Source organism: Brachycentrus maculatus, unplaced genomic scaffold (genome assembly GCF_059751285.1).
Source record: "Brachycentrus maculatus isolate JH-2025_06_01 unplaced genomic scaffold, ASM5975128v1 h1tg000828l, whole genome shotgun sequence".
Taxonomy (NCBI): Eukaryota; Metazoa; Arthropoda; class Insecta; order Trichoptera; family Brachycentridae; genus Brachycentrus; species Brachycentrus maculatus.
Window position 1 is genome coordinate 167908 of NW_028281555.1, and position 17093 is coordinate 185000.

The 17093-nt window shown below is 29.7% G+C and overlaps 1 protein-coding gene across 1 annotated transcript in view; it reads left to right on the plus strand.

Moving 5' to 3' along the window:
• Positions 1–15465, plus strand: part of LOC148300109 (acetylcholine receptor subunit alpha-like) — an 83141-nt gene extending 67676 nt beyond the window's left edge. The window contains exons 3-4 of the mRNA XM_088275242.1: positions 9886–9996; positions 15379–15465. Of these exons, the coding sequence (XP_088131368.1) occupies positions 9886–9996; positions 15379–15465 (198 nt within the window). The remainder of the gene's footprint in view (positions 1–9885; positions 9997–15378) is intronic.
• The last annotated feature ends 1628 nt before the right edge of the window (positions 15466–17093 follow it).

Genomic DNA, 17093 nt, shown 5'->3' on the forward strand with positions numbered 1-17093 from the left:
TTATCAAAATTATTTTTAATTCTTATCACATTTCATTTCCTAATATTTGAAATTTTCAAAATAACTCAAAATTATTTCCTTAAATTTTTGACACACTATTTCATATTATTTTTTACATCGTATAATTAAGTGTTACAGTACCCTGAATATTGCCTGTATATAGTGACTGAAAATTATACAAAAGTGTAATCAACACATGATTAAATTACTCAGAAATACGCTTGTAAGAATATATTATATAATTAATGCGAATCTAACAATGAGAAATGATGACACGTGTTATTTTATTTTTACACTTTTTTTTATGCAACTTTTAATACGCTGACTTTACTATTGTCTACGTTAAATATTGGGGAAAAAACTACTTATTTGTAGCTCAGTACAAAAATAATAAGTACTTGATTATTAAACAAAACATAATATTAAAATCACACAAATACTTATTTCCATACCATTTACATCACCTGAACACTCAACTCTAAATATAATAGATCATTTGAAAACTTCACCGTAAACAATTACTAAATTTTAATCACATTTTCATCCACACATTTACATTTATTTTATTATTTAATGAAATACCATCCACGTATCGATACGTCCAAGGAATATTTTTAGAAGCGGTTAGCGTTTCTTAAGTATGAAGATACGACGTTATTCGTTGGATATGTCGATAAACAGGTTTTTTTACTTCAAATTAGACGTTTTACAAAACAGGTTGGATTTGATATAGTATGTTTTTAAAATAAAAATAAATAATTTATTCATATCAGGACTACATATACCGTCAGTGTGAATACCTGCCCACATATTTTATTCTTAAGCCTAGCAAGTGCGTTAGTCGTCAAGTTGGTAAGCCTGCGCGGCGCGCTGTCATAGTCTAGCGCGCGATGCGTGCTGAAATTTTCAGACAAGATTTTCAATACTACTTGCCGTGAGTTTTTTAAAATATATTCAAAGTAGCACTCATGACAAGTATTGACAAGTCTGAAAGCTTACACATCGCGCCTACAGACTATGACAGCGCGCCGCGCATCGTGGCCAAATTGATAACTAACGCAATTGCAAGTCTTAAGAATAAAAAGATGTAGACAGGTATTCACACTGAAGTTAAATGAAATGCTATGAAAATATTTTTAAAAATTCTAATTTTTTTATAAAATACAATAAAACGTCCTATTTTTTGTGAAACGTTTGTAAATCATCCAATATGAAGTGAAAAATTTGTTACACTGATACTTCACCAGAATATAAGAACACCACACATGCTTAGGTACGAAATTCACAAAGTTGAACTCAATCACAACACCACCTAAACATCCAAAATTGTTATGTCTGCTTCCCTTCCAGCGCCGACGGCAACTACGAAGTAACTCTGATGACCAAAGCGACCGTCTACCACAACGGCATGGTCGTCTGGCAGCCGCCGGCCGTGTATAAGTCCTCCTGCTCGATAGACGTTGAATTCTTTCCGTACGACGTGCAAACCTGCGTGTTGAAGTTAGGCAGTTGGACCTACGACGGCTTCAAGGTGACGGCCTTGGGGAATGGCAACATTATGCAACCGCTTGCTGGCTCGATTTAAACCTCAATCGATTTCAAATATTCCATTATGTGACTGTTTGTCTATGATCAGTGTACTTTATGATCGATGTGTTCATTGGTATCGTGATTGTTATCTCTGTTACACGACTGAAAATAATGTTGATCAGGAAACGCGAAAACACATCCATAAAACCAAATACAGTTTTCATCAAATTTATACAAAGATGCATGATTTTTTAAAACATAAAACAATCAATACATTGAGCTCAAATTTATTTTTGGTATAAAGCAAAGAATTCATCTTACCTTTCTCTGAGCCTATCCGAATACCAATACCACTGTACTTACGAGGCTTTAGTTGGAAAACGTAACAAAAAATATGTCTAAGCGCATACGTAGTTCTTCACGAACATTCTCTCAAACCAATTTCCTTTCATTTATTGCATGAATGAACAGAAACATTGTATGGAACAGCGAGCCTTTCAGAGATATTTCTGGTAATGTTTCACGATCCCTTGTTTTGTGTGTTTACTTTCCAATCATTGTTCTCGAATCGCGTGTCTTGTGTCAACATTGTTTTTAGGGTTCCATTTACAATTTGCGTACTGATGACTTGTAACGAACCCGTGACTGCGTGGTTAATGGTTGATGCCTTGTGATTGTTCTTAGACTCGTGTATTACTTATTATGGTTGGCGATCGTCTCCGTTGTGTATATAGATTATTATTAATTAATAGTTAGAGCGGCTTCCGGACTGGGAAAGGTATAAAATGGCGTCGTGTCATATCACATTGCACTTTGAAAACCATTTTTATTTCCTTAGCATCTTGAAATAGAATAAAAGTTATACAATAGATTGATCATTCACCTATGCGGAATGTGCATACCAGCATCATGTTCAGCTTTAAAATTCATTGAGCTGTATCGTTTTGTTTTTACGAGCTTTGTGATTTTTTTTAATGAAAACGCAATACGAATGAAATTATTGATCGAATGTTTTAGAGGGTTCGTCGCTATTTTTGTTAAAATATTTGTTATGCTAAGAATTTTGACATTTTAGCAACATTGCATCACAACAAATTCACCGAACATTAACATAACTAAACTCACACAACATACTAACTGACATGCTTATACTGGTTCATACGAATTCAGTTCAACAAAACTAAATCCAGACGGAAATGTAACATTTACACTTTTTCATGGAATGACTCATTTTCAATATACCATTTTAAATATAGACATTTTAATTAAATTTAGAAACGTTTGGTCGGATATGGAAATTGCGTAGCAAACCGCAAGAGATAACCACCAAATAAAATTTCCCGTGAGTCTAAACCTACACTAACCATTTTACACTTGAATTTAATTATTTAATTTCCTATTCCAAAAATATGAATATTATTTGATGGGAAATTACATTTTACACTCATATTTTACATAATCAAATTTTAATACTGTCGCTATCAAGTTTTGTTAAAAAACCTATTCACGGCGCATGTTGGCTGCACAATTCACAGAAAAAGCTTTATTTACTATACTTAAGCATTTCAATGATAAAAACGCTTTTAATATATTTTTAACAGCATTAGCATTTATAAATATATTGATATTGAATAGAATGCTACGACCAATAACAATAACTATCATTTTTTTAATAATAAAAATCGTCGAAGATAGAGCATGTAATTTTGAGTATAAATGCGAATTATTACAACGTATTAGTAGAGTATAAGGCTTCATCAAATCAAGTATTCTATCCAACGATACATTTTACAAACATTTTCTACGATAAAATGAACAAATACGTCATTCATTATATTAACATCAACCTACAAATATCCACCCTTATGGAATCGCACAGATTTTATACCTTTTCCATTTGGACATACTATATTAAATATATTTAATATATTCCATACACACTATGACAACAGTCTTAATAGCTTGTAAAGTATTGGTGTTAATATATCGATGTTTATCTAGATCCTTAGATCATTAGGAGAAATTTAAAAAAATCATGGTCCGTGCTTGTTCTAAAAAATATTAAAAATATATGTATAAAAATATGTACAATCTGCATCTTGTTTATTAAAAACAACCAAAATTATACTTTCACATATTAGTAAAATGTTTTAATTTGTTTGTCGTTGATTAATTATTTTTTCAGCACGAATATGATTTTTCACGCCATTAAACTAATCAAATGCACACGCTTTACTTTATTTTATTTTTAGACATTCATAACTTTCCTTTTTCGTCCTTTGTCCAAAATTAATTACTTGAATGTTTCTTGAAGATACTTTGTAGCACATTGTATAAAACATTATAAATTAAAACTGAATCTTTGTTTTTCACCATCTTTATTTTTGGTACGATTTCGGCAATCGGTTTCGACAAGCATCTTCTCATCTTTAAGGATGGATTTGTGCTAAATTTAAAACTGTGAAATATTCGTAGTTAGGTAAGTAAGCGGGATAAAGGAGTCAGTAATTAAGTGAAAGGGGATTGAAAAGTGGAGTTTTTGTTTCTATTATTTCTCACGATAGGGAAAATATTTAAAATAGGAAAATAAAAAATAAAAGGAATGAAAACGCCTCCATCCCCTCTCACTTCAAATCTCCCTTAATTACCAATTCTTTATCCTACCTACTCACCTAACAATGAATATTTCACAGTTTTAAGTTTTTAGTACATATCAATCCTTGAATATGACAAGGTTTTTATCGAAACCGGTTGGAAAAATTACCTAAAATAAAGCGGTTAAAAACATATTTTGTTTGTTTTATTTTATAAAGTTAAACTTTTAACATTAATTTTTGAGCACGACCATCAAAATCAACTCTCAGCTTTTGAAATAAATGCACCCCTGACCGTTAGTCTATATGTTTAAACATGTAATATTTGTTTGATAAATTATTTATTAATTATGCATGTTTGTCGCCTGATATGTGCCTCAATATAATTATGGCATGGTTTATGTTAATTTATTTATAAATGTTGTGGCATGCTTGTTTTAAATAATATTTATTTAAAATCCTAATTGGTAATACATATTTTTGTAGCGTAATGAATGTTTTTATTTTATGCTTCTTTTTTATTTGGAATGTTTGTGTTCACATACAGTATAAACAAATAAATCAATATATCTGTATTATTTTTATTATTTTTATTATCTTTTTGTTTTCTTTTTACACAAAATACAACTCCAACAGATCTAATCAAACACAATAAAAACAAGTTTAAATAATGTATCAGCATGAATATAAAATACAAGGTAACAGGCCGCGTTCACAAAAAATACAATTAATTTTTGTTAAACTGAGAAAATTCTAAAATATTAATTAAAAAAAAGGTTTAAGGGTTTAAATAAAAATATCTTACACCTTTCCAATAAAATTCAACTTATATTTTTATTTTATCAACTCATAAACTTATGATTGAGGTGATGATTCAGTAAAATGCCAATTATTATTGAGTACGTAATTAAAGATAAGTGGAATAACTTTTTACTGACAGAGCTACCCAAGATAGGGACACATACTCTCAAGTAATAGTCAACATCGGGGGGACTTGACATAGCACACAAAGAAGAAAAGAAGTGGATTTTTTTCGTTGATGGATAAAGTAATTAGTAAAATTAAGTAACTAAAATTTTCAAAATATAAATATTTTTTACTTTTATCTACACATAATAGTCCATTAAAGATCGTATGGTTCAACACGCTGATAACTTAATCGTTAATTACGAGTATATGTTGGCAATATGATCTTTCCTGGTCCCCTGATACTTGAAGCGATGCAAAGGATACAATTCACAAAATACAGATAATATAAGTAATGGAGCTGAAAGTGAAGAACATTACTGATATGGAGGAAAGGGAATGGAGGAAGAAAGCAAGTATAAAAAGGATAATAGTGTAAAAAGCTAAGGCACACAGGGTTTAATACACGTACTTGTTCAAGTTTGTGTTAGTTCTCTTGAGGATCTATAATTTTTATAGTTTATCAGTAATATATTTATAAAAATAATATATTTTAACACCGAGTTTCCTTTTAAGTGTATGTTGAAAGAGCCATTAGGTTATGAGTGAATTGATATTATATTTGTTATATATTTACTGAAAAAAATCTTAGCATTATGTGTAGGATGTTTAAACAAAATAATGTAATTTTTGTAATATTCCATTTGTTCTAACCATCTCAAATTATCGATTAATTGATCTTGTCAAAAATATTAACATGATGTGGATATTTGTCGTACAATTATTATAATAATATTTAATTGAAATAAGATGATCTTGTCAAAAATATTAATATTGAGTAGGTATTTATCGTACAATTATTATAATTATATTATATTGAAATAAGATTTTGAAAGTTAAAATAAATTTTGGGAACGAATTCAATTCAGTCAACTTCCATAGGGTTAGAGACAGAAATAAACCAAAAGCTGTGACGTTTTTCGTGTATTTCAAATGAACTAAATGACAAAAAATAGGCCAAAAACATGACTAGGAACCGTTCACGTGATAAAGGCATGTAAGAAAAACACCCCATCATCCCTTATTTGGCGAGCATTGCTGCAAATGATAATAAATCATCCCCGTCAGGCTCTTCCACTGTTCACTTTCTTCTACCTAAACTTCTCGTCTTAAGAAACCTTCATTATGGACCAGGGCTGTTAAAATGTTTACTGAAACATATTTTATTTTTCTCATGGTATCAATTTCCGTCCACCAAAACCAATAAATGTTTTTACTTCAATAAGGGTTCAATATTAAAAATGGCAACGATATTCGTTCAGTTCATAAAAGTAATAGGTTTATCAATTTTAACAAAATACTAATGTATTTATAATAAATAGCGGAATGTTTGCTATTACGAATTGACAAGAGTTTTAATTTTGAATATAACGAGAAATCCGTGATTAATGTCATTTACTTTTTCTGAAATATATTATTTCCATATTGGTGATGAATGAATGGTAAATGATGATTTACGGCAAATGTTTTGTTTGTTGACATTGAGCCTTTCACTTGGTCAGCATCATGTAAACATACTAAATAATCAAATATTTCAAATACTTCGAAGTGGTCAGGTTGTTATAAGTTGGAATAATCGGTGGTTATGTATGAGGAGATTCATGAATATAGATAAGGCCAAGATTGTTTGTAAAGACTGATTAGTTAGTAAGTTAGAATGGAAAATCATAATACATCAACTCAGGCTAAATTGTCAGAGAAATTGAGTGATACTGTCGGAAAACTGGAGTAATAGTAGTAATATGATTCGAAACAGAGAAATAATTAAACGTCACGATATTAAATTCTAAATTAATTTTAATGCGAAATGTATTTATTATTATATTCAATTAAAATAACTGCCTACATTGAATCAAAAAATCACCCGTACAATCAATGTTCCACTCTGTTTGCGAATATCTTTTGGGGATGATGGCACCCCGTAACTTCTCCCTCATCTAAATGTAGATGAATGCGGTATTTTGTATTGGAAGAACGGAGGATTTCTGACAAATGAATACAAATATATTACCCACCAACCCCTACGAGTGTACACAGAGTATTCAAATATTTATTTACTTAACCAACAATAATAATGATTTTAGAATAATGACAAACGTAAATGGCACTGAAAAACATTTGCTTGGGAAAATTAGCTACCCGAAATTGTAGTTTAACTATCTATAATACTTTTTATGGTGAAATTATTATCTCATATTTATTTTTATAAAAAGCTTTATTTTTATTTAACTTATATTAGTATGGTACCTATACAACAACAATTGGCTTAGGAAATGTTTTATAAATTTATTTCTATAAATCGATGATTTTTTCCATTCGGATACTGATGTACAAAAATTTATTAATTCATAATTTAATCAGATTTCTAAATGTTCACACAAAGAACATTGTAAATATTACTTAAAACTAATAAAATATTTGATATTTTGTTATTTTATGACAAATATGATTTGAAAAATCCGTATCCTTTATAATATATTATATTAATGTCTTTTATATATACGTAATTTACGTATTATATTAAAGTATAGTTACGTATATTATATGTACGTAAATTAATGATATAAGGCCCCATTAATACTTCTGTAATAGGTTTGCATTTTATTAACTATTACAGAAAATTTTATCATTTTACAATTTTAAAGTAAACTAAATCGAATAAATCAGTTTTTTTAGGCATATTTTATTTTGTTATCAAAATTGTTTTTAAAAAACTTATTCCCTCTTCCTAGTTGAGATTCAAACTTAAATTTAAATAAAATTAAAAATGTTTAATAAATTAAATACAATGTTTATAATTGAATGCTAAATTGTGATTTTTTCTCTTTAAGCCGTCCGTAAACGCTTGTCTAAGAGCAACCAAGATAGATACCATTTTAGAAAATAATGTTGTTATTTTTGCCAAAAATCTAAAGCAAAGTATTTAAAATAATTGTTGTTCTTCAGTACGTCCTTTGTATTGGCAAGCGTGACGAATGATCCTACATCCATCTTATCCTTGTTCATCCTTAGTCACCTTAAAGATTTCAGTGAAGAAAAATGTCCTAAACGAGGATTCAATAATGGATCTCCAATATAGAAACAAGTTTATTTTCAATAATTTCAAAACGAGGTTTTTTCAGATAGTTGAAAACCTCTATCAAAATTGCGAAACGTATTTTTTATTAAATTTTTACTTCCATCCATTCCTATATGTATTTTTTGGATGCAGTAAAAATATCCATTAGAAAAAATACGAAAAAAAATAAACCATATTTTAAAAAATGTTTTTTAAATTGCATATTTTAATAGCATTTTTGTGTTTTCAGATTATGTATGATGTTTATAAAGATATGTTTTTTGTACGTTTTTCAGATATTTGTAACATATTTTACTTTACATGTCTTGATGTTTTAACGCTTTGTAGATATTAAAAGCGCATTTTTAACATTTTAGCTGTGTTTGATATGTGCATATAAAATATTTTAGATTGACGATGAATGTCTTTGATTTTTAGATAATTTAGATAATTTATACTATTCAAAACACGTGTTTTGAATTGCATTATTTTGTATAGAACAAAAATATTTGAAATGCTTTGTAATATAATGAGTAGTTTTGGCAATAAATGTTTTATTATTTTTAGTAATAATTGTCACGTTGAAAATAAACCGTAAGTATTTAAGAGCAAGCTTTTATTTATGGTAAAAAAATAAACGTCAAAATATATTTTTATTATACTTCTTAAAATAATCTCATACAAAAATATATTTTTTAGAAACTCTCTTTGCTACTCAAAACTAAAAACATGTGTGCATTCATTAATAATTGTTAAAATATACAACGATTTAAAAATATATATAATTTTTCGAGTTTCTTTCTTCTTTTAAATATATTGTTTAAATATAAAATTAATGTACAAATCATTGATATATTTTTATAAAATTAAAACACTTTAACAGCAAATGACCTTTTTATATTTTTACTAAGACATTAAAAAATATGTATTATTTTTTAATAAAAGTTAACATATTAGCAAATTCATGTAATTTTGTTTAATGTAATTGATGTTCAATGTTAGACTATTTTGCTTGATGCATTTTGTAAGTACGTAGATAATTAGTAAGAGCCTTAATTATGCTTAAACCATATATTTCGTAAACCTGAATGAAAATATTGTAGAAAAAAAAACTTTAATTACTTTTTAAAACAATTTTTATGACTAAAAAAACACGAATGGGTAACTTTTCTTCTATGGCATATAAAAATATTTACTTTGCCAAACACATTTACCATAAATAAACTAAAAATATTGCATCAATAATTTTTATGAATATATTTGAGTTTATATAATTCAAAACATTGCAAATATCAACGATTTTTGAACTTTAATCAAAATAATTAAAGTTCCCCATTCGTGATACAATTGATAATTTCCCTTTATTATCTATAGAATTGAAAATTTTATCCTTTCCTTATCTCTTTTTAATCAAGTAACAGTCTATTGTATTACAACAATCTATTGTATTATATATTTCCCTTACATCAAAATATTTCTATTTCTGTAAAAAAAAAACTATTGAAAGCTTTTATATTTCTTCAAATTTCAACACATTTTTCTGATCTGCTTCTTTTTTAAATTATATGGTAGGTAATGATCTTTAACCATGAGAACATTTTTATTAAAGTTTATTATTCCGATGAAACGATGATGGTAATTAAACTCAAAAATACTTTTATAAAAATCATTATTAACATGGTGTATTATTAAAATACCAAATGGATGTAATATATTTTCTTTCGATTTCTACATCAGGTAGACCTTCGACACATGGACGAAAAAGCTGGTAGCAATGTTGTGGCCGTTGGAGTAGACTTATCTGAATTCTATATGTCGGTGGAATGGGACATCCTTGAAGTGCCTGCTGTAAGGTATGTTCTACTAAGTAATAAGAGATATTTTTTATTAGATATATGTTCTACTAAATAATTATTTAAAAAATAACAAACGTCGGACACTTACTTTACTGGGATGTTTAGGGCATGTTATGTTATATGTAGTGCATGTTATTTTAAATAATAAAATATTTAATCTTCAAATACGTTAAGTATTTCATACGTTGATTTTCAGATTTTAAAATATAATTTTTGGAAAACGAAGACGTTGCAATTGCTAAAATTAGTAGATTTTAGGTGTTTACAATTTTACAAAATTCTTATTTCATGTTTTTTTTTTAAATACCTATACATAGATGTCAACATTTCATAGTGTTGCACAACGTTTTGTGCATAAAAAGCTTTTAAATCTTTATAAATGTAACCCTATAGAAATATTTGATAAAGGTCCTCCGTTCAAAATAAACGGGCCCGTAAGGGCTGACCAATTGACCAAAGCCTGGAGGGCCAATCGATAAAACCCCAAAAGGTTGGTAAAAGGGTAAATCTAGTACGTAACAGTAAAATATAAAGTGCTCGACTGCTAAATAATTTTACTGTTTTTATAAAGCTTCGTAGTATTGTTTGTATCCTGACTGACATAATACTGTTATTTTTTGTTTGTAACCGAGCCGTCATTCAATGTAGGAAAACAATAATGGTTTTATTAGGGCTGATTGAATAAACAAAGGCTTTTAATAAGTGAGTGGCTTTGATTTCGGATACTCTACACTATACGGTTGTAAGGGAAGAATGGAATAAAAGAAACAATTTATGTAATTTGACAGAAGAGTAAGTAGGTTCTTTTCTTATCACGCCTTTCTCCTAAGGCTTTCATTATTTCACTACCCTTACCACCCTCGCGTCGATACTTCATCACCCTTGAATATACCGTAGACCCTTTTCAGTTCCGTACTTTAACTATCACTTGTCTTGTTGTTTAACATGGGATTATAAAGAAATACTGAGATATTCTTTTGTATTTATTTAGGTTTTGTTTGTTTGAGTGTCAATTAAAAATATTTAATATTTTTTTACATTGTATTTTATTTCACATTAATGTTCCTTTTCTGCTTCTTCTTCTTCTTCTTTTTGTAGATCCTAGGGATCTGATCCGAGAAAAACATGGCACAATCAGGTATGCCAAATACTTGAAAGTGGTCAGGTTAGGAGTCATAACAATCGGCGGGTATGTATGAGGAGATGCATGAACGTGGAAGAGGCGAAGAATGTTTGCAAAGACAGAGTGGTGTGGCGTTCTATTCTCTCTGACTAATTCTGTGGGGAAGCGACGTTATGGTTAGTTAGTTTGTTAGTTTTAAGGGATCTGTTTGTGCCTACGCATGTCGCTCTTGGGATGTTGACTCGCAGCTGTCTTTCCATCTTTTCGGAGGTCTGCCTGGGGGTCTGCGTCCTTCAGGGTGGCCTTGGAGGGCGATACGTGGAAGTTTGTCTTCTGACATTCTGTTTATATGTTCATTCCAGTATCGCTTTCGTTGTCGTCCCCACCTCACGATATCCTCCGTCTTACACATGCTCCGGATGTCGGTATTTCTTACTCGGTCTCGCAATATGTTACGGTTATGGATCAGAGAGTCTCCATCTCGAGGAGGTTCGAAGTCGAGATTTCTAATAATCTAAATTAAATATGGTTTTTATACAAACAAAAAATAAATAAATAAAATAAGCTTACTTTCAGTTAAATTTTTAAATGCAATATCTAGATCTGTATAAGCAATATAAACATATGGAATCACTCAAATCATCAATATTCATAATTAATTCAAGTACACTGCTCACACATACTTTAACAGGTGCTGTAGCGTAGTTGGGTAGACGTTTAACAGCGAAACTGGCGTCGCGAATTCGATTTGAGTGAAATTAATTGAAAAATGAAAAACCACTAATTGAAAAATGGATTCGAGAAAGATTATTTTCAATTGATCTGGATATTTGTGATGTATTTTTCACATTTACTTTCCCTATCCTTGCTGTCATACCTGCAGATAAGCCTTTAAACACAGTGGCTTTAATAAAATGGCGTTAATTTTACCTCCGTTTCTCAGAAAGCCGATCTCTGATTTTAGAATTTAGAATAGAGAATATTAATCAATTAAAAAAATATCTTAAGGACTAGTAAAGGGTCGCCATTTTATATATCTACGATTTTCTCTAATCGTTATTATACACTTGAAGTGAATTTGAGGTGACTGAAATCATATTTATATATTTTTAAACACCATCCAATAATTGCGATGAGTTTTTCTCTCTTTTTATAACTTATATGGCCCTGAAAGGCAGTTAAAGTCGATGGCTCTTATCTTTTTCTGTTAATGGCTTCTTTTGATATCTTTTTAAAGGCTTCAAAAAGATTAATCTAAAATTTAAGCACCCGTTGTGGTACGACTGCCTTGGAAGTTCTCCAGGCATACCAAATTAAAGAAATATGCCAAAAACATTCTTTGTCCTAGCTTATTTTTAAAAGAGATGGGGTTTTTTTTCTATTTATAGCTACAAAAATATTTAGTTAAATAACTAAAGCTTAAAAATATATTCAAGCTGAAAAATTGAAAATTTCAATGAAATTTTAAATATGTCTGATGAAGCCAATCTATTTTTGTATACGGGTCAATTTTTATGTGACCGGAAGGCTTCTTTTATTGTTCTGAATCCTATATGGGTTATTTTTTAGATCCTTTTTTTAGGAATATTACGTTGGTTTTTTGTTTCACGAAGCAAAAATTAACATATCCAAAGAAACGAACCGAGTTCGTTGCACTGTCTTCCATTTTATTTTTTTCTTTCTCTTAGCAAAAATATATCTCAATGATCTGTCTGCTCTTTGTGTGTCCTAGGTCAAAGGTTGCTTGTATACTTAATTCGCGAGACAGGTTTTCTTTTTTAATCTTTTTAATTTCCCTTAAATTTCAATACGTAAGTATCTTGAATTTTTTAGTAAAAAAAAAAAAAAAAACTAAAGAAAACATTTAAAAGTTTTGACAAAACTTTACATCAAAATACGCTATTTATTTTAAATACCTGTGATAGTTGTATTTTAACAACTTTTTACCTCAATGACAGCGCCATCTGTTTAACTTAACAGCAACACACGCAATACCATAGATAGATCTAGGCAGGCAGCGTGTTCTTTGACAGCTAGTGTCGTTTACCATTTAATTGCATTGTTGATGCCATATAAAGCTAGTGAAAAATAAAAACGAAAAAGCGTGTAGAATAAATTAAGGTTCTTTAAATTTTTATAAATCCCATCTTTATTTGAAAAATGTTTAAAATGGAACTGACAATGTTTTTAACTGTGTTGGATGTACCCAGTTGAATTAAGAAACATACAAAACATGGATAGAATTATTGAAGCACTAAATTCTGAAATCGAATTTAAAGAATATCTCGCTTCTCTTGCGCCATTTGCGTATTTCTCCCGCTCGAGTGAAGAAATCATAACGCAAAATTACATCCATAATTCACTGACGAGCAGGAGCCGTTCTCCTAATGTACGGAGCATAAAAACTTGAATGAAATTTGGATGGACCACCTTAGATCGGATTGCCGGAATGGTCGGCCATAACGACGCAGCCTTCTGTTCAAAATGTATGAAATGAAATCGCAGACGATTCTGCGTAATTAAATCATTATGACCTACTTATCTTTCGAGGGCATTGAAAAATAAGTTAGCTTTTGTCGACAGGCGCTGTGGCATAGTTGGGTAGACCCTCGACTGCGAAACTGTCGTCGCGGGCTCGATTTCCGCCAATTGCAAAATGAATTCAAGTAAAGTTTTTTTACAATTGGTCTGGGTATTCGAAATGTAATTTTCACATCTACCTTCCCTATCTGCAGACAAGCCTCTATAATGAAGGCTTTGGGACTTATTCCTTTATAAAAGAAAATAAAAATTCAGATTTTTATCCAGATTTGTGAACAAGTATTCGGACACACTCAAAATTTTGTAAATAAATAAACTGGTCAAATAATAAGCAACATAAAAAAATGCAAATCATGTTTTCGGGCGGATCTCGAGTATGTGACCAGTTCTCGAGTATGTACAGGATTCGGACCTTGCATACAAATAATGTGAGTCTTTACTTAATATAAGCTTTCCATATTCCAAAATAAATGGCTGTTATGACTTGACATGTACTGTGTCACGAGTTTTATTAATACATCTAGACGTACCAAAAAAATAAATAATGTGGTTGTCAATCATGGGTGGGTTGTACGTACCAATTTATTACATAATAATAAAAAGAATTGTGGAATAAAATTGTGCAACCTGTTTTCACATAAAATAACTATTTATAAATGGGTAATGGAAGTGGTTACATTTGATATGGATCGCATCTTTTGGCCATGTCGTGTTTGAGTGCATGAACATTTTAATTTCATTATAATTTTATAAATAAATTTGTTAAATGTCCCCTCGGTACGGTAAAACTCAGCGAGGGCACATTATTGTAATTTATTTTTTGTAATTGTGTATGTATGTTCATGTATAAAAATAAATGAATTAATAAATACAAATTGGTCTTTTTACCTGATGCCTTCATCAAATACATTAAATGCGTACATTAGTAAAGAACCTAGTTAAATTATCACAATCGCACGAACCGTTTTATTTATTTATGCAGATCAGGTTCCAAAGCTATTTGCTTTGTTGTCAATGCGAACATTTACTTCAAAGCAAAAAAAACACACTAGTTAAATCATTTAAATGATTACATCTATCAAATACTGTCGATGCATACATATAAACATTCTGATTCACATTTTAGATACCAAATTCGCAGATAGACTAGTAATGCATATATCATATTATATATTTCTAGTAAAAAATGTTTTACAAATTATCAAAAAAAGAATCGGTTTTTTTATGTTAGAATTCTGGTAGTATAATCGAAATTACATAACAATCCTCAGGGTGCTAACAAACACAGAATAAACCTTTTAAAAAAGAAAGAGAAAAAGTTACATAAGACTATCAGAAGAACGTAAAAAAATAACACGTTAAAAGAAACAAATTTTACTAAATACACCGAAAATTTATCACGCCAAACTTTTAATACTCACTAATTATTTGCTTTTTTACGATATTTTCTATAAAAATATGTCTTTTTTTATGGCTGTACAGATGCAAATTACAAGATTTCGCAATAAATCTTTTACCGTGTACCAGAGCAAATCTATTTACGCTACTTGTAAAGGAACTAAGCGTGAAAATAAACTATTAGCCAGTTGTCCTGTGTGTCTCTTTATCTTTGAATTCCTTTGAGAATTGAAAGTTCCTTCAGTTTATTGAATTTGTTTGTTCTTTCCTTAGTTTATTCAATTTACGTTTGTTTCTTTGGTCGTGTTTCAGCGCTCGGCTCGCTACCGGGAGAAGATATACATCTTAGGGGGAATTACTAAAAATGGCATCTACGTAAACAAATCACGTATCGGTTAATTTATTTCTACTTTGAGAATTTTATTTTTAACGACATTGGCGTTTTAAAACGGGTTCTCTATCCTTTTTGTCCGAATGTTGACGTTACTGAAAATAAGGGTTTTAATTTAAATTTTACCTTCAAACACCAGTTCACAAATCTTCTTACAAATCTTGGATACAAATAAAAGAGCCTTTGCTTAATAAAAGTTTTCTAAATCCAATCCTAGATGGTTGTTGTAAACTCAATCATGGAACGTCATGAGATTGATCATATATGTATGATTTCCTAAATTTGAGTAGTGTTGTTGTCAATCATGGGTAAAATGATGAATGTTTTACGTGTACAAAGTGATCACTTGACCAGCCTTTGTGAGGTCGTAAGCCCTGTAAATACCCAATTTTTTACCTTGTTTATTTAAGCAAACATTGTTATTTACAGATGTAAATAGGTAGTTACTAGTATTATAATTGTGAAAAACGTACATTGAAAACAATATTAATATATGTATTATCTTATTCGAGATCTTATCTCGAGAAAAATCTTTTTAAAAAATGAGTCTAATTGTAGTTCTGTGGAGAGTGTCGAGGTATCTTAGTTTTAGTTTCTGGGTTCAAGCCCACTCTAACAAAACATGAATCCAATTTTCAATAACGGGCCGTTTAGACTCACGAAAAAAGTATGAAATTAGAATGATTTACTTATCTCTCCATATCTTACAGCAATGGAGTTCAATGAACTTCAAACTCAATATTAAATACATCATGTTGCGATACTTAATTTATTTTAGAAGAAAATTATTGTATTTTCCATCATATTAATAAATTTCACAGCGATAAAATTTAAGGCTTTTTATGTTAATAAAAAACATTTCAAGTATTATTACTCAATGCCCTTAAATTATATTATTTTTTGACATCTCATCAAATGAAGAAGAATATGGAAGTCTGGACATTTACGGGGCTGGCACACGTGTCAAAATAGATTTGAAGAAATAGTGGTATTTATCAAATAAAACTTAAATTAAAAATAAATGTTTGGAGTTAAAACATTGTGGGGTAAAATATAGTGTGTGTCCACAAAGGTTTAAATGCACTGAAAATGTCGTTTATCTTTATGAACGAAACATTTGTTTTTATTTTCTAGATTCCAGAGACTTTTTATTCGTAATGTACAGTAGTTTTTGTTTAATATTCGTGTATTAATAAAATCATACATACATACATACACAATAAAATCATTATTATAATGCAGTTATCAAAATCAACATTTTCTTAGTCATAATTACTTTCACCCCTTGTCATAATGTAAATGAAAATTTTCATACTCTCTCCGGTAGTTGGTAGATTCAACGCGAGTTGAGGGTGGAAGGTTCTAGAGCAGGGGTAGGAAAACTTTTGATCTCTACCAACGTAGTACGTGTTAAGTGATCGTGACAAAAGTAGTAATTTTAAGCCAAAAGTTAATTCAAATTAAAATAAACATATGATTTTTACTTCTGCTGACCCTTATTTGCACCTTATGGTACAAAGTGCACTTTATCAAATTGATACATGTTGATTTGATCATTATTTTCAATAGGTAAGGTGATCAGTTTTGCTTCAGGTACTAGTACAGAGTAATATCAATTAAACGTTAGAAAGAAAAA